The sequence below is a fragment of the Lates calcarifer genome, linkage group LG16_LG22 (assembly GCF_001640805.2).
Source record: "Lates calcarifer isolate ASB-BC8 linkage group LG16_LG22, TLL_Latcal_v3, whole genome shotgun sequence".
Lineage (NCBI taxonomy): Eukaryota > Metazoa > Chordata > Actinopteri > Centropomidae > Lates > Lates calcarifer.
This window is the reverse complement of record NC_066848.1, coordinates 9,540,141-9,567,421: the sequence shown is the minus strand read 5'-3', so window position 1 is coordinate 9,567,421 and position 27,281 is coordinate 9,540,141. Positions and strand designations below refer to the sequence as shown.

The following is a 27,281-nucleotide window of genomic DNA, read 5'->3' as shown; positions in this document are numbered from 1 at the left end:
GGAAAGAGAAGAGACTTACTTTTGGATGGCATTGAGAATTCCCCACATGTACTGATCTACCTCCAGACCTTCTAATAATGCTGTTTTACTAAAACGAAAGAAAAAAATATTAGACACACTCTATTAAAGACTTTCCTTATTAGTAATCTCACTTATATCCCTGCAAAAAAGAACAACTTTTCTCATACTTGCACACAGGACACCTCCATGTCCCCCTCTCACAGTTGAGCTGTAAGTAGGACTCCAGATCAAAACACTGTGGAGAGCAACACCACAAATGCTCATTAGAATGATGCCTTTTCATTCGCAGTGACATGTGATGCCGTTTGTCACAAACAAACTTTTACCGCCTCTTTAAATCTGGACAAACCTGGACATGTTTGCAGTCGTGCCCTCGCGCTGGTAGCTGGATGCGTCGGAAGGTGATGGGACATTTCAGCGACACTTTAATGGCTGTCTGCTCCACGCCGTCTTCCCCGTTAAGGGTGGTGTTGCCCGCCGAGGCCGCCACGCTGCTGAAGTTCCTCTTGACTAAAAAGAGACACAGTGCCAGATGGAAGGTGAACATTCGCAGGTGTACCTCGAGACGTGTTTTAAAGAGCAAATGTAAAAAAGAGAAACAGATGTGCGCCCGTGTAATTAAGACGTATTTTTGCATATTGACTACGCTAAGAGACAAAATAAGCCATACTCTTGGTGATGCAGTGTTCTGCAGGAAGGAGTCTCTTCTTCAGGAGCCCCTGGAGGACGGATCGCACAGATGGCCTGTGGACCAGCTGCAGCACAAACAGGTGGGACTGCAAAGCAACATGAAAACAAAGAGAATTAGCACAAATTTCTGAACCTCAAGTCTACATATACCGTACATACTTAAATCATTTGTGTGAAAATTGGCTGATGTTTTTGTTGAATTAAATAATTCCATTTCTGTACTGTTAGAAGTTATGCATTGTTTTGATAACAATACTCACACAACAGCAGGCGGTGACTGTAATCTGGATGGTGTTTCTTCCAGGTTGGCATACGTGCTTCAGGTGCAGGGGTTTGTGGGAGGTTTTGTTGTCTCCCCTCTCAATGGTGAGGGGGGTGGCGTTGACGCTGACCTGGACGGAAGCAGGCCAGTTGGTGTTCATCTGCCTGTCTTCGTGGTGGTAGCACTTAAACTGCAGCTCGAGGTCTGACCTGTGGGAGTGACAGGACAAGGCTGTTAGCGATGATATTATATATAAATATATCTATATGTGATTGTGGTACAGACTGTGCACTAATAGGAGCAAATGTAATGCAAGTGGAGATCTGTGCAGCAGTGTTACCTCCACATGAGGGTCTGGTGGACGGAGGGTCGAAGGTGGAAGACATGGTTGCTGACAGCCAGGTTGTGCTCCAAGCGGAACGGCTCCAGCACCACTCCATCCCTGACTGGGAACGTCAGCCGCAGCTCCTCATTGGGGTTAGCTGAGGGAGAAGAACAACAGGGGATGGACAGCTTTTAAAATAACACTGGTTAAATTACACAATGTGTCAGATGAAATAAAAGAGGCACAATGATAAAAGCAAACAAATGCCTAAAATGAACTGGTTATTTCAGGTCTGCCGGGGTACTCACTCGGAGGAGGCGGAAGTGCTGTCATATTTGGTTTCATGTCGGGTGGAAATGGGGGTTTCACATCCTGGTTTGGCGACAGGTACGGAGGAATACTACTTCCTGGGGTCATAGGGGGTGTGGGGTTTCCAGGGACTGGGGAGTGGGGGTAGTTACCGGGCCTGGGGGGCTGTAAAAGGCAGGAAAGTGCAATAATGAAAACATCTGTATAACTCATTGTGAATACATGACTGAGTCAAATCTGGAGCAAAGGTCTTGGCGTGCTTTAGTTAACAAATGGAACTTTTGTTCTGGATAGGAAGTGAAAACATACCCCATTGCCTTGACCGTAGGAGTATCCACCTCCAGAGAAGTTGGTGCTCTGCCCGTTGAAAGGTTCTTGCTGTAAAAGAAAGAGCAATAATAATTTGATATAGTATTTTTTATAGCACAAGGCTTGTACTCTGTAGCTTGTTTGTAGAAAATGACAGATGACAGATGGATAAATGGTATGTCACAACAGACCTTGTAATACTGGCCCATGGGCATGCCAGGTGGGTACTGTCCCTGGCCCTGCTGCCCTGGCATCCTCTGGCCGGGGTAGTTAGGAGAGGGCAGCGGCCTGGAGGCATTTGACGTGGGGTACTGCCCCTGCTGTGGTGGGAACTGACTGTTCGGCCCGTACTGCTGATTCCCGTAACTTGCCTGGAAGGTGAACGTGAAAGAAGATGTTAAACACTTGTTTTAAATGCTGCAGGACACATAATCTCCACACTGATCTCTCCACTTACCTCCCCAGGATACGGCCTCTTCATCCCCTGCATGGGCATGCCCTGCCGAGGTCCTCCAGGATACCCCTGCTGAGGCATCCTTTGGCCGTGAGCCCCAAAATGTCCCATGCCTGGGGTTCGAGTCTGGTTCATGCCCATGGGTGGCCCACTCATATTAGGGTTGTTCATTGCTGATCCCATGCTGGCTGGATTCATACCTCCAGGGGGGCCTCGTGGGCCTGGCTGGTTCATGAACTGGCTATTGTAGGCCTGAGCGGGTCCCATTTGGAACGATGGACACATCTGGAAGCAAAGCAGAAGGTTTCAGCATTTAATATGATTATTTGTGGTCTCCGACAGGTGGCTGGATAATAGGTTCCTGTGCATATTTGTATTTTACAGTCTATTCTGGTTAAGTAGTTACAGCTGTAAACGTGTTAGCAGGTGTATTTTGTACCTGTCCATACTGATTCATATCTTTATTCTGGGTTTCCTGCAAAGCTGCTACTGTGGCCGTTGCTGTGGCCGTTGCCGTAGCAGCGGCGGCAGCGACAGCAGCTGCTGCTGCAGCGGCAGCTGGCTGAGTGAAGTCACCAGGAGGACGTGTATGGGAGGTCATTCCCATACCTCCTGGAGGGGCGTTTGGGCCTCCAGAGTAACTGTAAAAAAAAAAAAAAACAAAAACAAAAACATAGATTGGATGTTTTAAACATTATGATAAAAATTTATTGCTTGATTTTTAAGAGAAAAGAAACTCATATCCAGTCTCCTACCTTCCGCTGTATCCCCCAGGACCTCCTGGGTAGCCAGGCCTGCTGTACATGCCCTGCTGCATGTACGGTTGGTTGGAGCCTCCTTTGTTTGGGAACTGTTGCTGCTGAGCACTGAACTGAGGTGAGTTGAGCCCACCTGCGCTGGCAGACATACCCGATCCCATAGGGTTACCTCCAGGATTCATGGGGTTATTGCTGTTCGCCATTGGGTTACCCAGCACCTGGATTTAACAAAGCATCAGATAAAATATCCATTAGGATAATAAGATAATCAAAGCAAACAAACCATCTGAGTCAAGCATTGATTGTGTGTTATATAATTACAGACTGGATGCTGTTCATGCGCGGACATACCTGACTCTGTGACGTGTTGGTCACGCCCCACACTGTTGTAACCACGGACAATGACCCAGGGGGCTGGTTGGTGTTTTGTTGCCAGGGGACAGAGTCATAGGGAAAGGATCCATCACTGGAAAGTAGATCAAAACACAAACATGTGCCTGATGTCACTTGAAGTTTCAATTGGCCAGGAAAAGAGTGAGTAGAAAGCCAACAGAGGTGCATATCCATCCAAAAATGTGAATAATTTGGGAATTCTTCTTGCCAAAACATTGAAATGTTTGGCGTTCAATTTCAAAACATGTTTTCAGCCAGGATGTCTAGCTAATGGCAGCACAGTGAGATGAGTAAAAAGCTCCAAATGAGCTGATAAGGAGTTGCATGCCCACACACACCAGTATAAGTAAATATGATTAGATTATTTCTTTGTTATTTCTCAGTCTTTGGATATTATAGGTAGAGAGTTGTTGGAATGTTTAGCATTTGGATTTAAAACAAATATCAGGGGAAAATATGAGAGTCTGCAACAGATAATAAACAAGCTAAATCCTCTTGGGGAGAGGCAAGTGGCCAGTGGAGTGGGAAGGAACTGCTGTTTTTGGAGAGCAGCTTGTTTTCGCTCAGAGGTTAGCTCTTGGAATGGACGACATGTTCAATATTTCCTCATAAAGGCACAACACTATCCCAGGATTCTCAGCAGAGGCAAACAGGACTCTTGGCTAACTTCAGGCTTTCTTAGAGAGAGAGAGAGAGAGAGAGCGAGAGAGGCATGAGCACACAATGTTCTCCAAAAACATTACTTCACAGCTCTCTTCCCTGTTGGCTTGTCCCTCCACCCCAAATCACCTCGGCTCCACTCAAAGTCATTCTGGCTCTTGTCCAAACAATGGAAATCCTCTGTGTCTTGGCGTGTGCATTACATAAGCGCAGAATTCAAGATAATCCCTCAATAAAGACTGACTGACTATTGCACTTTAGCTAAGTGAACCTTTGTTAGCTTTAATGAATCAGTTTGCAACAGTTTGGGAGAATGCATCCTCTAAAACTCCAGGGGAAAAGAAGAAAAACAGGACGTCAAACTATATCCTTTTTTCTTTTCTATCTTCTCCATATCTTCTGTTTACATCTCTGTAATGTATCATTTGAGATGGATGGACAAAAAGAGGAACACCTGCAAGCTACTGGTAGTTTCTGAGATTGTGTTTTCTTGCAGTCTAAAAGGAACACATTGCAAATTATGGCCAAAAAATTGATCAGAGAAAAACTACGCCAAAGAATCTACTCCAGGGTTGCACTATTATAAAATTTTAAATTTTAAATTTTAAATTAAACATATTTGGATGTATCTGATGTGTAGTACATTCAGAGGGGAATAACTAGAAGCAAATTGGTAGAAACAGCAGCATTAACCTAATTTATTCACATGTACGTGACTCATATCTAATACCAATTTACAGCTGCACTGATTTTATGTGCTACAGTTTTTTTTGCTCTTGATACGCCTCCTTTTACTCTTTTTTTTTGGGTGGGTGAAATTATGACTCCGGGAAACAGCCTTGTTTCATTGGTAAGACAGTAAAAGAGTAACCTCGAACTGACTGAAGAATATGGGTTTGCAGTCCTGATTAAAGCGACTGGAGATGTTTCAGAGACTCCCCACTGACCTGTGTGTGAGGCCGGGCTTCATGCTGCTCATGCTGGGCTGCATGGGGACCTTTCCCTGCGGTTCGTTCTGCCTGTTCTTCTGGTGACGCAGCAGGAGGAGGCGACCCAGCTCCTCGCACCACGACGACAGCAGGGCTGCAAAGAAAACACACGGACACGCACACACATACGCACGCGTGTTAAGTCTCTTCTAAGAGCGCATGAACTTTTGCCTGCATGAGCATGGGTCTGCACTGTGTGTTTATGTCTGATGGTCACATAGAAAACAGCTCTGGTTTTCAACTTCACTTGCAACACACTTTTAAATGTAAACCTCTAATGAATAGATTTACCCTGTCAAGCGTCTTAACAGTGCTGTATACTGAACTGGACTGTACAGTCTGCTTGTGTCCAGAGCATTCAGCCTGAAGTTATTTAGCCTCCAGGGGGCAGCCTAACTCAATAAACCTACATTGATTATTTGACTGTGTGGATTTCACAACAGTTACAATCACACCATCTCTACCTGGAGTGTAAAATGAAAACTGAAATGCAGCTTTACTGCCACAGAAAAGGAAAGGCTGAAATGAAGCGTGAGAGGCGGACAAACAAAACGAATGGGGCTACTGATATGATCTATGTAGGAAGTAAGAAACTGTGATATGTTTACTCTCCTCCACTTCCTCCGCTCGTCACCACCACTTTACTCATCTCCACACTTGTCCTCTCACATCTCTAAGGACTGTGAAGCCTTCTCATCTTCTTAATAAAGGCAAGAGTTGAGATATTTTCTTCTTGTGCTAATGATGCGCCAATTTCATTTTTCCCCACACCATGCCAATCAACTTGTCTTCCTTGAATCAATCAAGAGCTGTGTGGCGTATTCAAACTCCAAACACTGCTTCTTGACTGTAGAAAGTTGTTTAGACGAGCTTCAATTTTAAAAAGAAAGGTTACAGTGTTCGGCACTTAATTAAATAATTTAAGATACTATTTTTAGCTTTGTAGACCCAGATACACCAGCTTTTAAGAAGTGCTGTTACTACATTTGGGGTTTCGAGATGTGGAGTTTTTGAAAATGTTGCTGCCCTGAAGAAATCTTCTGTCTGAGGTTTGAACAGTCAGTGACAGAAGATTTACAAAGCCACAAACCACAAATATCTGTCAAAATGCTTTGTGTATTAAAAGAAAATAAAAGCATATGGACCAATTTCAGCACTCTACAGTGAGCTGTGCCATATTTAACCTGTACATTATTATTGCTTGGGCTAATTATGTGTTATATTTTCTGAATGATAATATCTGCTCTGACATGTGACTGTTTACAAAGCAAGCGAAAAAGGAGAGGGGAGAGGGAAAGAAAAAAGAGAGGAATGGAATGAAGAACAAAGCAGAGGAGTGGTAACATTTTCTTCGGGAGGGTGGAGAGATCCAAGCCTCCTAGTTAGAGAGGAATTATTCCACCCTGCCATTACAGAGAGCTTATCTCCCCACTAAATCACCACCTCCACACAGAGGGACTGTCTCTTCAACTGGCAACCCACCATTTAGACCTAAAGATCAGCTCCAAGCACAAGTGATGGAGTCACTCTGAGAGGGAGAGAGAGAACGAGAGATAGAGAGAGAGGCAGAGGAGAAAAGAAAGCAGTAGCGACTTATCGTATCAGTGTGACCACGAGCCACCGAATCTAACAAGCTGCCAAGGCCAGGAGTCATTCATAATAGAGCGAGGTTCTGCTCTGGGCATCATGCATATTTAGTAAGTTTAGTACAGTGTACATGACCTTGTTTTCACCCCTGCCAACACCATCACACACCCACAGCTACGCTACCATACTCCTCTTACTTCATCTCTTTAGTCTGCGTAAATACCCTTCTCATATATTCTACACACCCACGTTCCTCTCAGTCATTTTTTTTTATTATTTTTTTTACAGTTTTTGTTGACAAATTTGATACTCTTCTGATCCTTCTGTCTAAACTATTATCAACTGAGTTGTTTTGATAACTTCACTAATGCAATCCAGCCAACAAAAAGCCAAGAATTTCAAAGACATGGTCTCCGTCTAGTTACACCTCGCTTGTTTCACCTCTTTCATCTTTCCTTTTGTTCCTGTTTCATTCACATTAAAGCCTTGTAGTTAAACCATTCACTTTCTACCCAAGGCTCTAACAGCTATGTGGTGGAGATGAAGGTCAAAGGCTCTTTATTAAAAACCGTATTCATTCTACACCGTCCTTACATCAGCAGCTTCCACAGTCGTAGAAAAGGTCCACGATGTTTATTAAAACTATGCTACGAGTGTAAAAAGATAGATGAACATGATACACAATGCCGAGCTGAACACTATTAGCTGAATCCTGTGAGTTTGTATTCCAAGATTGATTTACAACATCAGAAAATGATAACTTTGCTTCACCATGAGCAAATTGTCGACAGGCAAGATCAAAGAGATCAGTTCAGTTTTTGGGATATTACTAGTAGACTAACTTCTTCTACTCGCACACAGCGGGATGAACTCAGGGATGTTTTTCTTACGTCTCTGCATGCAGTTTGAATGTTAAATGGTGAGTTTAGTCTCATTTTGCCCAAACACTGGATATCCAGAGGATTGAGTTGCAGCTTTGCAGCTTTGCAGCTCGTCAGTGCTATACTGATAATGTGTTGACATGACAGTTTACAGTTGGGTAAGAACGTAAGAGAGCTTGTAGCTACAGTATGCGGCAGCACTGCCCGAAGGCGCCTTCTCCAGCGCTGAGGGTTTGTAGTGCAAGTCTAGTATTACATTTTTTTCTTCCTGAGTACATACAAGATCCCAACAATAACATTAGTTTGAAAAAACTGTTTCCTGCCTGCAGGAGCCTGTAAAGAGGAATTGGCTGGAAGTTACATGTGGTATTTTTTTTTCTTTGTTAATAACAACATTTATGTCTTTTTAAATATGGAAATTACAGCATAGTTTACTTAGATATGCCATCCCTCTTTGGAGACACCTAAAGGTGTATTTCCCTGCCTCTGAGAAAATCTGTTGTTGATCCCACTGAAATCCAGTAATTGACTTTATGTAGGCTAATCTCACCACTCTTACCTTTGAACTGCAAGCAAAATGCAATCATGACTGCACAAGAAAAAAAATATATTTGAAAATCCACCAAAACCAAACTATGTCTTTAAATACATGGATAAAAACACAGTTAATGCTCAGGGTGACTAATGTCTACAGACAGTACAGTACAGTAACAATCAGGCATTATAGTCTGAAGCTGCTAAGTTGTGCTGAGGTGCTTTCATTGGATTCTCTGAAATGCACCTTGACACAGAGACCTCTCCTTAACAAGTGGTCTGTTACCAGCAGAGAGAGCAGAGCATACTGTAAGCTGATTTCAGAAACTCTCCTCAAGCCTCCTTGAACAGCTCCATTCTCAGAAGCTGCGGCTTTTAATTGAATAAGGCCCAGAGACATATGGACGCTCTTCACTCAGGCTGTATTTAATGCTGTATAGCTGACTGATAGCAGAAACCCTGGCTCATTCTCACCTCACCTCAGCCCCTCTGGGAGCAGCAGGGAGGGAGAGTAAACCCTGGTAACAGGCTGCAAGGCCCATTAACTAATGACAGAGTGTGTGTACAAGTCCTCTTTTACAAGGAAACCCCAATGCTAATTGCTATGAACTCTGACAGTGCTGTGTGTGTGCAAGCATCTGTGTGTGTCTGTGTGTGGTAAAAGCCTTCTGCTACTGAGCATATCATTTGCCAGTTAAATTGTGACAGATTGCTAACTATCTACTTCCCAACATAATTCAGTTAGCTCCATGACGGTGAACCCACTCTGATAAACACCCAACATGGTTTAAATGTGAAACCCCAGCTCTGCCACACTGGTTTCATCAGGGTTCGGAAGGTGACTGAGACACCCTCACCTCTCCATGAACTGCTGTGCCCTTTAGCGAGGTGGCTAACGCTCAATTCTTTCAGTGGAGGCACAGAAGCCAGCAGCAGAGGAGTGCCATTATGCTGGACCATTCCCAGGTGTGAATCACTGAACAAAATGTGTTATATGACCACATAGAGAGGCATAATTTTAGTTTTACCCAGCAATTGGCCTATACAGTAGAGAAGAACACTCTAAAATGGCCTAATTTCGTGTCATTATATGGCAAATGCCAGTGATGGAGTGAACTCTCTCTCACTGAAATGGCAAATTCAATGGGTGCAAAGAGATTTTAATGCTCTCCTGCAACCAAAAAGTAATTTTGCAGCTCATGACATCCTCTGTGTTAAAAAGGGCAGCAGAGCTCATTGAGCACATGTGAGTGTAAATGCGGTTATATGCCGTGTTTCATTAACCACGAAAATAAGCAACTAAATACTGGACTTTTGAGTACAGTTTTTTGAGTGTTTGTTTTTTGACACAATGCACCCCAGTGAAATTCAGCGCAGGAGAAGTTAATCTGTCTCTTCGTAAGAACACATTACAGCCGTGACTCTGCACTACCATATCACAATACTGATACGGCACCAGTGATATGTTACTGATATGTTATCACATAGCAGCTGTAGAGCTCGGCTCTTTTGTTGCTTCAGTTGCTACATCCAAGAAACCTGTTGTAAAGGAGATGGTACATGTGACTGCTGGAGCCTCATTTGTTTTGGATGATAATACAAAGCAAGCATTGGTGGCAATGAATGGCACCGAAGGAGTTTTGTAAAACAGAGTGGAGAAAGAAGATCTTTCTTGTAGCTGCATGAATTACAACATTCACTACGACCCTGATGTGTCACTGTGCATGCTCCTCTTCCTCTGATGTTGACAGCGGCAAATGCAAAGTATAAGCTTGAAGCCTCAGTTAAAGCTAACTGGTTTGGTTTGCGCAAAAGTCCATATGTTTGTGTCTTAATCTGCAAGAGCATTGTGCTAATTCTGCAAGATTTATGAGATGAACAGTCAGATGGAATGCACATCCCTGCCTTCATGCTGCATATCCTCATATCACCTCTGGTCCTGACATTACCAAAAATCTGGCTGTCATGTCATATTCTGATCACCAGCACTGGTCACGCCAGGCTTTCATAGAGACATGTAATACCGTGCATGCAGCTCCACTGGGGTTTTCTTGATAACAACACAGACAAAAGAGAAAATACTACACTTTCTGATGATCTGCATGAACACTGCAGCACTAGACATAGAAGCCTTCTGAGACAATGTGTGGGATGATAAAAAAAAGAAGCAATTTATAATAGATATCATAGGCAGAGGTCTGTTAAACACTGGCAGGTAGGTCTATGCTGTGAGGATACAAAATATTATGCAAAACACGAATATGGAGGGGATATAAAATCCTGTGAAATAAAAAAAAAAAGTCATGCTTTTTGCAGAAGTGTAATGGAAGCCATTTAAGCAGTCAATGATATCCCCCATCCTGCCCCCTCTCTGTTCAGCCAACTTCTTCCAAGAGAAGAGCATATCAAATGGGCTTTAGTCTCAACAGCTTGGAGGCAGAACAACTCAAACATGCCCTGCAGAGAGACAGCTCTGTGTCAGAAATCACACTCAACCAAAACCAGGCCTTTAATGTAACTAACTGTTCACACATACCAGAATATTCCAAATGAGAAGCAGCCTCTAACTCAAAATGTGTTACTTTGTGTCAGTTTTTAAATCAATTTTTTTTTGTTTGTTTTGGTCATTTGCATTGGTAAAACAATGCAGTTTTTCTCATCTGCCTGGTTTGACAGAATTTCATCTGCATCCTCTGGCAGTGCACCAGGCATGAGGACGGAGGGGGGGCGAGAGGATGGATGGAAGGATGCTAGACAGAGGACAGGTGGAGATGGAGGGAGAGGGCAGATCCCCCCTCCCTGCCCCGGGATGTGTTGTGTGTGTGGGTCACAAGCCAAAGAGATGGTGCAGCCCAGAAGGGAGGGTAGCTCTACCTGAGTCACTCTGACATCTCCTGCAGGTGGTGGTTTCTGTGGGGTTCAAATTGCACATTTTTAAATGGGGCAGAGTCATAAGAATCAGCATGAACACCAAACATAATGCAGTATGACGGCTCTGACGGAAGGTGCAAAATGTTGCAGCTCGGGTGGGAAATGTGGGGCCACGTGACGTGGCCACAAAGAACAACAATCACAGTCATTTTTAATGTATTGTGGGGTATGTCTAGTCAAACCAAGGTTGGGTGTGAACCGCTAATTTCTTAGCGTACCATTTATAGCTGCTTTAAATAGTCATTTGCATTAGTCAGATACTCTCAATCTGTGTGCTGTTATATTGTATAAGGAGTCAAGGACAACAAAGGACAAGCACTAGGACACTAAGCTCATATCATCTGTATCATTTGACTAATCAGTGCAGCTACGCTTGATGTGTGGTTTTTTTTTTTTTAATCCTGTGACGCCATTGCATCGAGTGACATAACGGCCAACATCAGTTACACAGCACTACAGGTTTGCTTTGGGTAAATCTGTTATGACAGAGGTTACAGCATTGACCTACAGATTTGACCTACATCCTAGCTGGGATATGAAATTCAGGTAGCCGGCGTATCTGCATCAGATGCTCTGCGAGTCATGCTTACAGTACTAAGGCCTGGAGTCGTGGCCTTCCACATCTGTACCAAGCAAACCATCTCAACGATCCTGCACACGATCACACACACCCATTATCCACATCTGAGTCACACATACTGTGCTGCAAATATGCACAGTTGCACTTGAAGGCATGTAAAAGTAAACAGGGAACACACACATACACAGGTATGTGGACACAAGCGTATGTACAAAGACAAGGGGAAAGAAAAGCAAAGTAAATATGGAAGCTGAGGCCTGTGTTAGTGAGTAAACAAACACAGTGAGTGTCTCGGCTTTGTGAAGATGTGCTTATACAGTAAAGCACCTCACGCGGCTAGGAAGAACGACAGAGAACGGCAAGCTGTGAATGAACTGCTCTTATCAGCCATGCGCAGCTCCCCACCACTGGAGGGGAACTAGTAAATATCACATGCCTAATTATAACCAGACACGCTACTTGTCTCAACTTTCACAATGTGTCTTGCACTGTTGTCCCTTCAATGAAATCACTCAAAAAAAAACAATCAAGAATTCTGAGATGTCCTTGGGCTGCTGTTTCATAATATTAGACTGATTAAAAAGTCATGAAATTCTGGCTGTGGTCCTTTTGATTTAGTAAATGAGGAGTGATCATGAGAAGATGTCAAAGCACTAAATAGGTATGGAAGTGATTAACAAGACTAAAGAATTTTTACAAGTGTTTCCTGAAACACATCCTGCAAGAATACTGTATGGCCTGGGGCGCTGAGAGCTCCACCCTCACTGCTATCAATACTTGACATCAGTTTGTCCTACCAGAAATTCCTTTCCTAGTTCTCAAGCAACAAACACAACTTTACTTGGCCACTTGCATTCAGTGGTAGGAGGGAGGGGTGTGGAGCGTGGCAATGATTCACAGAAAAAGCAGAAACAAACTGCTGAAACCAAACGTGGGCCGCACACGTAGAGTTCAAAGTCAAATGCCATGAATGAGTCACTAAACGGCCTGATGGGAAGTACTCGCAACAAAGTCACTGGAGGTCACCGGAGTGGAGTGAAGTGATACAAAAGAAAGCATTGGGGCCGGAGAGAAAGGAGGAAGGCTAGAGGGGCAGAGTGGCTGCATGTGGCTATGAGGTTGAGGATGCAGACAGTTTGGGCGGTTTTACACCGTGCTCAGGCTAACAGGAAGTGCTGCAGCTCCACGACAACTAGCTGGAAGTCGTATTGTGTCATAGTATTTTCTACACAGGTCAATGGAAGAGTCTGTTATTGTTTGCTGATTAAGTTGTCAGTTTTAAGGGTTAGATTTAACACTAACTGAATAGCCTGGAGCCACGATGTCGCTTTTCTTTCCCAAGTGCCCTTTACTCATTTGTGTGAAGGAAGTGCTGCTTCCCTTTATGAGGCACCTATGACAATAAGAGATACATTAACCACCATGGAAAGATTTAAGCAAAAAAGCAGGCCTCTCTGTGCACTGATCTAAATGCATAGTCCTTCTGTGACTACACTACCCAACCTCCCCCTCCTTCTCTCCTAATGAGTGGACAGGTAAACAGGCATGGGTCAACAACTTAAAAAAGAATCCACAGTGAAAAAGTGGGTAATCTTCTCCTGACATAGACCCACTAAAGCACATACATCCGCACTCTTGGTATCAACATGGATACACAGGAGGAAGCTGTAGAAGTTGCATGATGCTGCCTGGTCACACAATCTTTACATCAAAGACAACAATGGAAATATGTACGTGTCATTATGACATCTGCATATGAGTGTAAAGTCATGTAAACGAAAACGCAAACTGGCAAAACCATGTTTGTTCTTCTATCCCTGTGTGAGCTGAAGAATCATTTTGCAATCAAATCTTAGCCTAAGCCTAAAGCATGACCCACAGTTCCCTCAGAATAACTCACATTTAAACTTCAAGACTTCAAATGCAACTCATTTAATGCACTGATACAAAACATAAACACAGCCACTGTCACCATGACCAACAAAGCCCACATGAACGAGCCAGAAATTAATCAACAAATCGTATTATCACTGTAGGCTTGTTCACACTGCACACAGACAAAAATCCACTCAGAATAACCCTATGACAGCACAGCATGTAGGTCAACCTGTGGTCAGCTGATCTGTCCTGATCCTGTCTCCTGTGAGTTGCCAGTGCTTTAGATTACAGTCACACTAGCACACCAGACAACACAGAAGTTATTATTATTACATCATTATGGCCTAAATTCCCAACATCAATGTCAAACCTAAATCAACTGCTCAGTTGCCCTCTGTTAACAACTGATTTTCCCCCATGCATGCATACACACTAAAGTAACATACCAAATAGTTTTGTGCAGAGATACACACGTGGACAGCACACACACACTCACTTACCCAGAGCCAAGCAAAGTCCCTGCACATCTCATCTCATTCCCTTCATAGCGCAGAGAAAAGACTCAAGTGTCACAAATGCTCCTGTTCCCGCAGAGGCCAGTGGCAACTCTTAAAGCTTTTGCTGCTTCCAAGCCTCCTGCCTGCGCCTTATCACTCTCACTCTCTGCACATATCCCTTACTCTGCTCACTCTTTCTTACTTCCTCTCGTCTCTCCTGTCTTTCTCTCTCTCTTCTCTTTTTTTTTTTTTTTGCTCACTCTCTTCCTCCTCCCTTGCTCTCTGATCTGTCTTTTTTCCCCTGTCCAGCGTCTGCACAATGCACATCAATTATTCAGAGGCAGTCTCCCGGTTTCTCCGGCTTATCCAATCAGAGCCCGGCTCTGCACTAATGGGCTCCTGCTGTACCTGCTACCGGCTCCAACACACTCTCGAGACAGCGGGGTGGGGGGAGGGAGGAGGGAGGGAGAGAAATAGACAGAGGGAGCAGAGGAGACAGCCGAGGAGGAGGGAGGATGAGGGGAAGAGATAAAGACAGCGAGCCGACGCAGACAAACAGGAGCATAGATAGAGAAGGCAAGATATTCCAGTGTTTCTCACCTCGGTTGTGAGGTGCTGTTATTGATGTGTTCAGCTTAGTCTGTCTCGCGCTCCATTGCCCTGTTTCTCTAAGCTGTTAGACAGTGAAACACGGAAACACACATTCACACATGCATAATCCAGCAATGCGACTGCCATTTGTCAGGAAGGGCAAAAAAAAGAAAACAGAAGAAGAAAAAAAGTCTGCAAGCTCAGACTGCAAACTTGCATAAATGGGTGGAGCTTAATATGTTATGCAGGCTGGCTGGAAGCCAATGCATGAGAGAGGAAGTGGGAGAAGAAGAAAGTACAAGATATAAAGATCTCTCTGTTCAAAGTCAGACGAGTGGTTAAGTTATCTGCTTTATCAGAGAAGGGGATTCCTGACTGCAGGACAGTCTAACCTGACAATGTCTCTCTGTCTTCATCAGAGGCCACTTTGTAAATCCAATTAACAAGACATATCAGAGACAGAGAGCAGAATATCTGAGCACAACTGAATCAAAGAAGAGGCAGGCTGAGGGTGAATGAGAGTTCATCTCTCTCTTTGCCTGCCCCAAAGATAACCTAAGATGGTAAAGGCAAAAAAATGAAAAAATCTGAATGAATGAACAGGAAAGCTGCTATTGTTCTCTCTCCTCTTACCTAAATGTTGAGATGTGCAGCACGAAGCCGAAGAGTGGGGAAGCCCACTGGCCTTGTGACAGCAGAGGGAAGTTGTCTTTTGTGTGGCTTTTGTGTGTGACAGACACACTCAGTCATCGACAGTTTCACAAATATCCCACGCAGAATTGAAACACGCAAACACAACAGAGGCATTGTTGGGCAGAAATATAACATGAAAAGGGTGTGTCAAAAACCCCTGGGGGATGATTTGGAGGGGTGGGGGCGGGGTGGGGTGGGGGTTGAGTCCTGAGGTGTGGGTGCCAGATCAGTCAACCTCAAACAAAAGGAGGATTTAAATCATTTGCTCATCCGGTTTTGACAAGAACAAAGTCTTCTGTGTTTGGAGCACAACTGCACTGCCTGCTCAGCTGGGGATATTACCACAATGAATTTACCGTGTTTGCAACCATGCAAACCAAACCAATTAAGTAGCAAGTGATAGAGGACCCAATTGGCCAAAGGTAGCAAATGCAGCAACCCTAATAAGTATTTTCCCATGAGCTTTATTTCTATAAACTTAGCAGTGAAGTTCTGAAGGTAGTTTTGGGTTGCAAAGGGGTTTCATCATCTAAAGCGAACCACTGGAGAGTGTCAGAGGAGAGGCCTGCCTTCTAAAAATAAATCCCTGTTTCCTGTTAATAATTCAGCGCGCTGCTCTTACTCAGCAGTAATTAAATATAAAAGTCTGTAAGGTTGATTGGGTCAGTAACAAAGGATGCCTACACCTTCCTCTAGTTATACACACACAGCTCAAAGAGGGAAGGAAAGACGGGGTGAGAAAATCAATCAAGTGAAAGTAAATTGAGACAGATAAGTGGATGGCATGTCAGATTGTTGTAGGCCAAAAGAAGAGAGGGAACGTGTGTGTGTGTGTGTGTGTGTATGTGTGTGTGTGCATATGTAAAGGCACTCACACACTGTGCAATGAGTCTACACAGAGTCTTATGGGGGCACTTATTGTACTCGCACTGCTCGCTGAATTATGGGAGTTATGAGCTGGTGAAGTATTTTTTGTGAGCTGTGTGTGATTGTGTGTGTGTTTTTCACAGGGCATGGGGTGAGTTACAGCCACACCCTGGAAGTTTTCTGTCACTGTTGACAGTTGTTCCCATACGCGAGACACCAAATCGCCCTGCGAGCACGTTGCGTAGACTGACCGAGCACTGACAATTCTGCAGCTCTGCCGGAACGATTTCTTTTCAATTGTCAGATATGAGTGGGTGGAGGGGGAATTTACCAACCTCCCAAAACAAAGCTAAGCTCTTCTAATCATATTTTCCTGATTGTTATTCACACAGTCATTCTCGATCAGCTGAAAAGTGGAAACTACTCTCCCACATAAAAAGACATCAAACACAATTACCACTTGTGTAGATAAAGAGGAACTTTAAAATCACCTGCTTTTTTTTTTAAAGCACAACAATATGCATTCACTAGTAGAGTTTAACCTTCTGTGTGAAATATCTGATGCCAGCATAAATGACTGAATTATTAGTTCTTTGAGCAAGCAAAAGGAACAACAAGCAGTAACCTGCATCTGACTTCAATAATAAAGTCAGTTCCTAAGAACACAGCACTCAGTCCAGGGAGCAACACACAGCGAATCAAGTCATGCCGAAAACATTCAACACAATCTGAGTCACACTTAGGATTTACTTTCATTTAATTAAAATGGAAAAGGAGGGCTCATCCCAAACTGGGAGAGGTGAGCAAACTGTAACAATGATCATGTTGTAGGTTTATTATTGGAGCCTATGCTTCATAAAGAGAGACAACAAACTGGTGTGAATTTGGTGACAGAGTGGCAGATTCACTGAGGAAGGAAACAGTAAACCCTCTGGCAGATTATGTGGCTAATCTGATTTGTTGTGTGCTGAACTTCACAGTAGCCAAACAGCTCAGAGTCTATAAGGGTTGTGAGCGTTTGTAGGGCAGCAGCACACCTATTATCTAATGAACCTCTCAGCTGGAAGTCTGCTCGAACCAGACTACAGATTATTAGGAGGGAAACATAAACTCTAAGAAGATTTATAAATGGACAATGGATTTTAAAAGGCAGCATTTGAAAACACGGAAGAGGATGGCTACACAAAAATCTACAGTAATTCAGGAAGACGCTCTTTTTAAGTAAACTAAATGTTAACAATGTTAGCATGCTAACACCAGTAAAACTGTGTATGCTTGCTGGCTCTGAGAGTTAACAGTGCTAATGCTAGTTCGCCTAACAGCAGATAAGTCTCTTCACTAGCTGATTCCAGATTAGAGCAACACACTAATCCCCCCGGGCCTCACTGCAGGGTCACAATCTCCAGACAGCTCATCAGCAGCAGCCTGCTGTTGCTGAAAATCTCTCCACTTCACTCGACAGGTCTCACAGGGCAGCAGTTTATACTTTTAATATTGGGAGAAGTGCAACTTTGCACTTTTGTTTGTGGGTTTGCATATTTCGGAGTGAAGACACTGATGAACACATGCAGAAAGAAAATTAAGACTTACAGGCAAGATGGAAAATGTTTTTCACTGTACATCTGTTTACCCTCTGGTAGCCTCTCTGGGCCATTTCTTTAAAAAAAAAAGGAATGTTCAAAAAATAAGCTCTACTGGTTAGTAATTATTTACTGGATATCATATATTACTTTGTTTAGTGATTCGTTTCTAATAAATTGCCTGTTCCCCTAGATTACCTTGTGTTTACATGTACTTGTCATCATTATTTGCACATATTTGTAGTGGGAAATATGCACATCAACTTAATTTTGCAACAGCCCGAGTTGTCAAACTGTTTCAAAAAGGACGATGACAACAATCGCTTTATCAATTTCCCCTTTAACTGATGGTCAGAAAGAAAGCGTCGGTGTGATTGATCCGCAGTCTTAAGAGTCTGCCTCTTCCCCTGAGGAGCCTACAGAGAGCATCCCAGACTCCTTGGCCCTCATCTGGGGCTCTCAGGTGTCAGATCTGCGGCCCTCTGTCGCCATGCAGGCTGTCAGAAGATTGTGCTTAGGCTGCACAATTAGACACACATTTCACGCATGCAGAGACACACAAAGACGGTAAAAATACACAAATACGATCATACAGACAGAGCAGTAAAAAAAAAAGCCTCTCCACTTCTCTGTTGATGCATTAGTATGAGCGCATACCCACGTCCCAAGTTCAAGTGTGCATCACGTCTCCTCCGTCGCCCTCCCGTCTGCTTTCTCAGACAGACGTCCTTGTAAGGGGAGGTAAGACGGATGCTCGGTGAGTAAGACCTGCCCTGAGTCACATCTGCCTCCCACCCCCGACAGCCGGCCTGCCTGCCTGCCTGTCTCATTTGATGACTGGCCGCATCATATCTCCCATCCCCACCCCCCCTCCCTCTACCACGCATAATTACACCACAGTTCCCATTTGTCCACGGTGCATAAACAGCTCTTCCTGAAACCCAGTTCTGTCTTCTATTAGATCCCAGAACCATCAGCAGGCCTGAAGATGATTCTGACTGTCAGTCGGGGCCCAGACAGCCAGCCAGTCAGAGCCATGCCTGGACAACAATCACATTATCCCAACACAGGAACACAGACAGAGAGAGAAATACAGCAATCAATATTGCACACTGACGTCTGTCTGCCCACTTAAGTTCCTCCCTACAAGACACTTCCCACCACAACTGAAAGAGGATATTCAGCTTGAGCAAACGTACATATCATTAGGATCATGTGAGCAAAAAGAAAGTGATATGTTTCTGCCTCCTGCATATTCAGCTGCAACACACTGCAGCTTATATGGGGAATTATGGGATATGATTTCAGAATGACACTGCCAGTACTGTCACTGCACTTCCTGTTATGAAACAGTGACATGTTCGCCTTGTCAGAAAAACAAAGAAATCGGACAGTTTAATCAAAATATTTGACTCTCACTACTCCCGCTTATGTAACTGCCAAACAAGGGTTTATCTGTGTTCTGACTGGATGGCTACGGCTCTGTCAGGTCTTTGTCAGGCAGAGTGAGTGGTCCAGCACACATCAGCAACACCTCTCCAGACATCCATCCATATCTCTCTCTCTCTCTCTCTCTCTCTCTCTCTCTCTCTCTCTCTCTCTCTCCTCTCTCTGCCGCCTCTGCACGTTTCACTTTGACAAATGTACAAGAACAGGCCGCTCCTGCAGGACTGTGGGAGGCGGGGTAGGGGAGGTATGGATCGGGGGAAATTGGATTTGATAGATAAATGTCTGAGGATAGCATCACTGCTCGCTCGTTCTCTTTCTTTCTCTGTCCCTCTCTCGCTTCATGTGAGCGTGCACGCAGAGTGCACATACTTTTCAAGTGTGGGTTTGCGTGGAAAGACTGTTGAGCAGACTGTTTTTGTGAGGCTACCACCCGGACAGCTCATCTCAATAGCACATTAATGTTTAATGGGGACTAAAAATATCTGACATTATAATGCTCTATGGGCTTTCTGTGTAATGTCTGTGGTCGCAGTCGTTTGTAGACATCAAAAATTTCTAAGCCACAGCTTCATGCTAACTTTAACAGACTCTTTCAGTTGTTTTTAAGTACTGAAAGGAACAAAACAATTTGCAAATTAAACTGTCTGTTAGTATAATTATGGGATATTCTGTGTCTTGCCAGCAAAACATCCTAATGGTGCTCAAAACATAATAAGCAGCTTTATTGTGCAGCCATGGCCTGAGCGGATTAATGGCATGGTAGACTTTCCTGACTTGATTACGACTTAAAGCCATACAGTGATTTGTATAAATTGTTTTATTTAATGAAAAAGTAAATAATTTCAGCATGAGGAACAATGAGCTTTGCATCATCCACTGTCTCACAAGTCAACAGCAGTAAATGGGGTGACTTATGAGCATGCATCTGCCTGCGTTTCAGTAAAATGGTGTTGGGTCTTACCTGCAGATTTGGGTGTGAATTTGTCCCTGTTGGCAGCACACACAGCCAGCAACCTGTAGCCCAGGTCCAAGTCAAACCCCTGCTGAGCAGCAACGCGACTCACCACCTGGGGAAAAGAACAGTGGATCGTGAAAATAGCTGCTGTTTAGTATTATGTAAATAGTTTTTTAATCACGGCATCAGGTGTATCTCATTCTGAAGTTACGAGAAAGAAAGTGGGGGTGAGGCGATAAATCAGTTACAAAAGAAACTCTTCAGTAGATTCATACCATTCAAAATGGAGAAATGAGAAATGAATGCATGACTATTTCAATTATCTATGATTGTGATATGTGATCTGCTGATTATTATTTTTTGATTAACTGATTAAGCGTTTTGTTTGTAAATGTAATAATACAGAGAAAAAACGGCAGTCCCAATTACTCAGAGCCTAAGGTGCTGTCTTCAATTTGCTTGAATTTGCTTTGCTTGTTAAAGAAAGAACACGATCAAATTTCAAATCTTAGAAGCTTAAGCCTGAGAATTTTGGGCATTTTTTGCTTGAAAATTGACTGAAAGTATGAACAAGATATCAATCAATATTTGCAGATTAATTTTCTTCCAATCGACAAGTCAATTCAGCAGCTCTATCTGCTTGTCTTTCTATGATAAACTGGGTAAATAGCACTTTCTTATGCAACAACATAAAATATTGATCTCTATAGATGAATAGCAAACATTAAATAAACAGCAAGTCAGAGTTAAGGCATCATAATCCTTTCACTTTCATATTTGTGTAATATTCTGAGTCACTGCTATCATGGAACTTCATTTATCTTCAGACGGACGCACATCCAATAAACACTTGCACTCACTCACACATACACACCCAGACACAGTAAGATTAATGTGGAGTCTGCAGTCTGGATTGCTCCAGTGATCCACAGTCAGGACGACTCTGATGACTGCATCAACCTCCAAGAGAGGTGAGAGAGCCAAACCACAGTCGCTCTGCAGAACGAGCAGCGTCTCTGAAAGGTTACCCCTCCAACAAGCCTCTCTGTTCTGGCCCTAATGTGAACAGAGTTTGCCTCCTGACCAACGTTTGCCGGTTCAATTACCCTACCAGACAAGGTAAATGTGAAAATAGTAGGTATTAGCATATAACTCACTATTGTTAATGTGGGCTTGTGTCATGCCTGACTAAACTGACTGGCAACTGCGTGAGTGCATCGGAAGGCAGAATAGAAAAAGAGTAAGTGAACTATGTTTTAGCATCAAGTGTCCCCAGGGTGAACAAAGGTTAAAAATCCTTCTAAGCATTCCAATTTTGAAAAGCACCAGTCCCCAGCTGCAAGGCTTTAATGATCCTTTTGTGTTAATCACTTCAAAAAGAGGTCGAACATTTACAGGACATGAAGCAGGAGCCTCACGGACTCTAATATAATGTTAAAGGGGATACGGAGTGACGTTAAACAGGACTCCGGAGACGGGGCTAAATTATTATTAGAAGGGAAACCCCTTTGCTTTTATCTTCTAACAGATGACAACTCCTCTGCTCCCTCTGACCTCGAAACACACATTACCGTTAACAAGGTCAGCTGGGGTGCCTTTTAGAGAGCCAGCACAACAGCTAGTGGTGATCATAAAGTGCCTCTGTCACAGGTAATATGGCTGCTTGAGCGCTGAATAAAAAAACTATGGAAAGTATGTCAATAAATGGGGTTTATTTGATTGTTTTAATCAAGAGGTGGCGATTTACGACTACGGTTGCAGCAAATCACGTTATATTTATATGAAGCTGTTTAGAAGACACAAAGATGTCATTCCAGGAATAACTACTTCACAACATAATCTATTCAACCCAACCATATTACGCAAACGATGACGATTCTGACAAACATATTGCTGTCAATCGTTTAATTTCCTGCGTGACTGAGTCCGCCCCACAGTTTGTACAAGGCAGGCAGCCAGCTACAGAGGCTAGCATAGATTCAACATGGATTTAACAGTGTTTCACCTCATAAGCCTTTTTCAGCTTAATCTCCCTCTGAGAATGTACATCCAGGCCCATATTCCTGTCAATATGAGAACAGTAGCTGTAAGAGGTGCTGGGGGGTTACTGGGCGATCCTACTCTTGTTTATCTTATCAGGTTTTGTAGTTTATTTCTGCCCCTTGTTGAAACGGCTGCATGTTAGAGACAGCTCCTAGTGAGTTACGTGGGTGATTTCAGAAAACTGTGGGACGAGAGGCAGACACGATGCAGATGTCTGCATGCACTGACATCACCCACACTCTTGATACAGTGTGCATAAAAAAAGATGAAAAAAAAATGCAGATTGTCAAGCAGACAGAGCTAATAGTGCTGCGCTGACAGCTTAGTTATGTCATCTTTTAACAGCTCTGGAGCCGATACTCCATCAGGGATTGGAGGATGACCTCCACATGTAAAACACGCCAGAGGGAACAGACGTCTCTACACGAGGCATACATTCAGTTTCATTCAACTATGACAAATCTCATGGGGCTGTGATTCACAGAGATGCACATTCCTCTTTAAATTTCAGTTGAGCACTCTGGTACATAACCAAAGAGGTAACATCATGAGGACAAAATCCTTACAAGAATGCGTGGACTTGTTGCACGCTGTAATTCTCCAGATAAGACACCGTCTTTGCTCTCTGAGTCTGATGAAACAATTTAGCTGATGGAAACGGCCTCATGCTGAGAGGGATCTCAGTGGTGGGCTCCATTGTATAGCTCTTTATCAGCCTTTAAGAGGCTTTTATTGTGATTTACACATTAATGAGCATTTATCTGTTTGCTCACGCTACCACTTGAGCTGGGAACAATGTTCCTTCAGTGTTTCAAAGACTGATCTTTGTGATAAACATGTGAAACTTGCAATTCTCCACTCTAAAGCCTCTTTTAAACACGTGACTGTGTATGTATGCGTGTGTGTGTGTATGTGAGTTTTTTGCACACACCTGGTGCAGGCCAGCTTTCTAGCCCTGAATCCAGATCGATGAATGGTAGCTGGCGAACTGAAAGGCACTAGCCAGAGGTGACTGGCTACCCAGTCTTATTCAAGCCTCTTTTTTAGTGTGCATGTATGTGCGAGAGTGGTTGTGTGAGTGTGTGTGTCTGTAAAGCACAAAGTGGAGAGAAGCAGTGGGTGACAAGGACTTTAACCTCTGTCACTGGCCCCTGACGGTCTGAGCAGCTGTCTTGGATAACTGCTGGATACAAACCCACTGCAACTGCAGCCTGCTACTAACTGTTTTTTCTAAAAATTTATAGGGGAAAAAAGGTTTAACCTAAATGTCAGATGTCAATATGAACAAGACATAAATCTTTTTTCAGGTATTGCACAGTCTGCAGTATCTTAAAAGTAGACTAAAAGCTGCAGAAGTGGACGCATCTGCCCATTGTCCGTGTTTTCCAACGTATCCAAAATCAAATTATTGTTTTGCTCATGTCTCCTAAAAAGTACCTGAAAAACCCAACGAAAACCATAATTAGTGTTTGCGTACCGTCAGACATCCCATGAGACTTTGCTCGAAAGGTCGCTGGAAGGCCCGGGGATCTCCACACCAGTCGAGCAGCTCTGTGGCTGCTGAGTGGAAGTTGGCCGGGTTCTGTAAGTGCTGTGCAAACACAGAGAAAAAGAGACGGCCATTAGAAACAATGGGAAATAATGAGCGTTATTTTTTTCACATTAAGTACAAATTGGAAAAACAGTGAAACCAAATAGTTTTGCAGCCTCGCGCTCTCCCCACCAAACCGCCTTGATTTAATGTCTTGTGTTTCTGCACAACCCTGTGAGGACCTTGACTCCTTCCAATGTACGCCCACTCAGAGCTCTGCTGCATTGTGGGAAGAAGATCACACCCATATCAACAATGATGCCAGTGTTTCTTGTTAATCTCTCTTGGCAACACCCAGCCCTCACCCCCATGACCTGCACAGCAACCAAATCTTTCCCTCCAATCCTCCTTCTCTCTCTTCCCCTCATTCATTGCAGAGTGTAACAGAGCCTCGGCACCAGAAGTCCACTGGTTGGCTTGGCTGTGCACAAAGAAAACAACCTTGGTCCTGGCAGCTATGTGTGCAGACTCAGTACGCGCCGTTGGTGTGTTGTCTAATCTCTTTCAGTCTCTGTCTGTCTCTCTCGCTTGTTCACTGAGGCCTGAAACAGTTGAGTCTTTTCTTCCCTGTGTCTGAGGGCTACTCAAGCTGGCAGGACACAATAAGCGGTTTTAAAATTGGGCTCCCTTTCTTCACGGCTCAGGAGGTTAATAGCTCTGAAATGGCGCAGAGCTACAGCTTGTTCAGTCGGCGAGATTGAGCCCACTTGAAAGCATTTATTATTCTCATCTGGAGCTGAAGCATCTTGTTTTGTGTGTTCTCGCAGAGAAGGTACGACTATTGTCTTTAGGGGGCAGCAGAGGTGAGCGTTTCTGAAAGGGCAGCTTTTCGGTGCTGTGCGACAAAGGGGCCTCTTCAGGTGCGAATGCAGCCTTACGTGTCAGGCCCGGTATCCGCCCACAGAGAAAATCTTTGAGAGCTCCCAGTGATATCATGAGCTTCAAGAGAGGCCTTGAATGACTCATCTTTTGTGATGTGAAGATTAGCCATTATGGAGTTAGCTGCGGACTCTCACAGGGGTTTGACTGACGATGGAGAGAAGCGGGGAGAGTGAGAGAAAGAGAGAGATGCTCTTGTTGAGTGAGAGGGAGGAGAAGAGCCTGTTCTAGATGAGCGATATAATCTGGCATTATTGCTGCTTGATAGGAGGCGTATCAGCCTCCAGCGCGAGAGGAATCAGAACTAGCACAGCAGGGGCTGTCTGTCTAGATCTGAACTCACAGCTCCTCCTGCTGCAGCGCTCGCCACCGACTCTGCCTGACAACCTCGACTCTGGTGTGAGGGGGAGGATGGCAGAGTGAAATAGCTCCGTTGAGTGTTTTGTTTTTTTTGGGGGGGAGGAGGATGGGGCCTGAGCTGTTGTTGTTGTTGTTGCTGTTCAGGGTTGGATGAGGACAAGAACGGGGGGGGGGGGGGGGGGTCAGCAACAGCAACAGCAGCAGCAGTGATAGGGTTTTCAGCAGACAAAGAGCCAGACTTTTGACAGACTATCCTCTGTGAGATGACGGACTGACTCACCTCCTTTTTCTGGAGCAGCCAGGGATCAGGCTGTTTCAGTGCCTTACCTGGCTACATGAAAAACACCTGGCTCTCTGCCAGCGGCTTTCCCCAAACCAAAAACAACACCCTGCTGGCAGAGCCGGCACAAGCTCAGAGCTCACTGACTAACTCTGCGCCTTTGAAGTCTGGTTTACTACGAGCTCTATTACAGCCACAGCGGAGAAGTATATAAACCAAACTACAATTAGTGCATTTATTAAACTAGATGTGTTAACTCAGGCTATTTAGGGCTTATCAGTGACGCCTAGGAAAGTAATTGAGGAGGCTTTGGGAAGTGAGCACTGTCAAATTTTACTCTTGTGAGAAAAGCTGACATTTTGGAAACAAAGCTAGCCAAGATTTTGACATCAAGCACATTGCTATATGTGATCAAAGTAAAAGAACTAAGGCAATGAGAGCCTGTTAGGTTATAATAGTGGGTGCTCAGAAGTTTGGGTGGGAGTGGGGCGGTGGTGGAGGGTTTAAGAGAACGCACAGAGAAAGAGGATATGCCACCTCATAATCGCAAGCTCAAAGCCCTACCATTCACTGATTCACTGTAAGGCATGGTGTCATATGGATGTTGGGAGATATAAAGGATCACACCCACATAACATAAACAAATAAGCCCACAGCCAGCAAACCAGCCAGCCAGCCAGCCAGCCTCTGAGTTTTTGTAGCCTATTAATCACAAGCAGAGGCGGTAGCCCTGGGTGATGTCTGTCTGTCTGACTGACTGACTGACTGCGTCTGTATCTGTCTATGGGGAAAGCTGGCAGTCGAGGAAGCATTTAAGCAAAACCACAACAAGGGCTGGGGTACGTAAAGAGTCAGGAACGTGATATAAGGCAACAGAGGACCAGAAGGAGGAAAAAAAATATTTTATAAAAAAAAGGGAGAAGTGGACTGTGTTAAGTTGCCAGTCGCTTTGAAGACTCCTCTTGTGTTTGCTGCCAGATTTGCCTCTCTCCCTCTCTCTCTCTCTCTCTCTGTGTCTTTCTATGACCCTGTGCAACATGATCTGTGTGACTGGAGCTAATGGCCAGAAAAACTGATGCCCATATAAGGTGCTGAGAGGAGAAAAGAGTGTAAGAAAGGAGAGGAAATGCAGATTCTTCTTTGCCTCTAGAATCCATGTCTGTATAGTTCTGTCGCAAGTTAAAGGAGAACTAAAACGCTGCTACACGTGGGTCTTTATACACACCTGTTTAATGCACTGCAGCCTGTCATTGGTCTGCTGGATGTGCCGGTCCATTGATGGTAACGTGTTCATCTTGATGCCTCTACCGGGACGCCATTAAAAGTTCTTTACTGTAAAAAGAAGAAGAGGAGGAGAAGAAGAGGTACATCTGTTAGAACAGGTTCCTGTCAGGTCACCCATATGAAGAGTTTGCGGCCTATGAAGTTCAAACAGCATTTTAGCAGCTTGACAAATTCTCAAAAAAAGGGAAGCCAGCTTGTTTATGCACTGACTCATCGAAGGGCTTGATCCGCCTGAAGCGCATTTTTTTGGCAAATACATGAAACTGAGATTTTCCACAGCAGCACTGTTAATGACAAATGGAAACATGACGCAACTGAAACTTTATTTGCTTTACATTTCTGATGGGAGAAAAATATGACACTCGCTGAAACCGAGAAAGGGCATCAATTGTCAAGGTCATCAGTGTGGCAGAAACTACTGATTTATGCCCACATCTGACTACAGATAAGACTCGGCTTTACCAGCATCTCTTTCTTTCTGTGTATATCTTGTTCTGGCCCAACAGTGAGCAGCAACAAGAAGAACAATTTCAGCTCCAGCGCTCACTACTCTGACCATCTCGGAGAAACTCACTGAAGGCTGGATTAATAGGCATCGTGCTGCTTTGCCGGCGAGGCCTCCGTCCCCTCGCCATCCCTCTGTGTTTATCT

General features: G+C 44.0%; 1 protein-coding gene across 9 annotated transcripts in view; it reads right to left on the bottom strand.

Annotated features, from left to right (window-relative positions):
• zmiz1a (zinc finger, MIZ-type containing 1a) overlaps positions 1-27,281 on the bottom strand; it is a 94,726-nt gene that overhangs the window by 5,325 nt on the left and 62,120 nt on the right. For 3 of the 9 annotated variants that reach the window (XM_018696785.2, XM_018696782.2, XM_018696783.2), the window contains 18 exons: positions 26,572-26,678; positions 23,714-23,827; positions 20,200-20,305; positions 11,047-11,082; positions 5,129-5,264; positions 3,480-3,594; positions 3,126-3,346; positions 2,810-3,011; positions 2,374-2,655; positions 2,108-2,287; positions 1,917-1,985; positions 1,607-1,772; positions 1,314-1,455; positions 972-1,182; positions 692-797; positions 371-531; positions 189-256; positions 20-88 (listed from right to left, as the gene is read on the bottom strand). In XM_018696785.2, coding sequence (XP_018552301.1) covers positions 20-88; positions 189-256; positions 371-531; positions 692-797; positions 972-1,182; positions 1,314-1,455; positions 1,607-1,772; positions 1,917-1,985; positions 2,108-2,287; positions 2,374-2,655; positions 2,810-3,011; positions 3,126-3,346; positions 3,480-3,594; positions 5,129-5,264; positions 11,047-11,082; positions 20,200-20,305; positions 23,714-23,827; positions 26,572-26,640 — 2,453 coding nt within the window. In that variant the 5' untranslated portion in view covers positions 26,641-26,678. Of the gene's footprint in view, positions 1-19; positions 89-188; positions 257-370; positions 532-691; positions 798-971; positions 1,183-1,313; positions 1,456-1,606; positions 1,773-1,916; positions 1,986-2,107; positions 2,288-2,373; positions 2,656-2,809; positions 3,012-3,125; positions 3,347-3,479; positions 3,595-5,128; positions 5,265-11,046; positions 11,083-14,061; positions 14,616-14,658; positions 15,058-15,282; positions 15,412-20,199; positions 20,306-23,713; positions 23,828-26,571; positions 26,679-27,281 lie in introns of those variants that run through there. The other 6 variants (XM_018696784.2, XM_051076701.1, XM_018696789.2 and 3 more) reach the window with 6 other exon arrangements.